The 499-nt window shown below is 33.3% G+C and overlaps 1 protein-coding gene across 5 annotated transcripts in view; it reads right to left on the bottom strand.

The window, feature by feature from the left end:
- The window catches only part of LOC119585161 (uncharacterized protein CG43867-like), a 37,878-nt gene that overhangs the window by 12,163 nt on the left and 25,216 nt on the right, over window positions 1-499 (bottom strand). For all 5 annotated transcript variants that reach the window (XM_037933792.1, XM_037933794.1, XM_037933795.1 and 2 more), the window contains one exon: window positions 95-271. In XM_037933792.1, coding sequence (XP_037789720.1) covers window positions 95-271 — 177 coding nt within the window. The remainder of the gene's footprint in view (window positions 1-94; window positions 272-499) is intronic.

Below are 499 nucleotides of genomic sequence, written 5' to 3'. Positions count from 1 at the left end.
AGTGATGCAATTAATCGCTTCATACTTCATACTTTGTTACTTTATTCTACTGTTAGTCTTCTTCTTTGATAATGCAATCAGAAGAAAACCTTACCTTATCCTGTTTATTGGGCATAATGAGGTATGTTGGACCTTGGTGTGATGGGAATATACCAATTGTCAGATCCTCCTTGGGAGTGTCATCATCAGCAGGGTCATCCCCTTCAGAATCAGAAACCTTTTCGACTTCCTCCACACGGGCATCCCTCATATTGATTTGACCAATAGGATTCTGAAAACAAAAAAAGTAAACAATTTGTTCATCTAGTCTTTAGTGCTTAATGGAAAATATATAGCAGTACTTTCTAAGATCAGATAAAAAAATATTGTCATGATTATATGGTTATCAAACTTCAAAGGAAAGGCTCTATATAAAAAAAGTGCATCATATACTGTATTCTCTGATAATTTTCCTTTAAACCTTCATTAAGATTTTTAAAAAAGTTGTGTTTTTCTGTGA

The sequence above is a fragment of the Penaeus monodon genome, chromosome 19 (genome assembly GCF_015228065.2).
Source record: "Penaeus monodon isolate SGIC_2016 chromosome 19, NSTDA_Pmon_1, whole genome shotgun sequence".
Lineage (NCBI taxonomy): Eukaryota > Metazoa > Arthropoda > Malacostraca > Decapoda > Penaeidae > Penaeus > Penaeus monodon.
The sequence above is the reverse complement of the archived record's forward strand: the minus strand, read 5'-3'. Positions and strand labels throughout refer to the sequence as shown.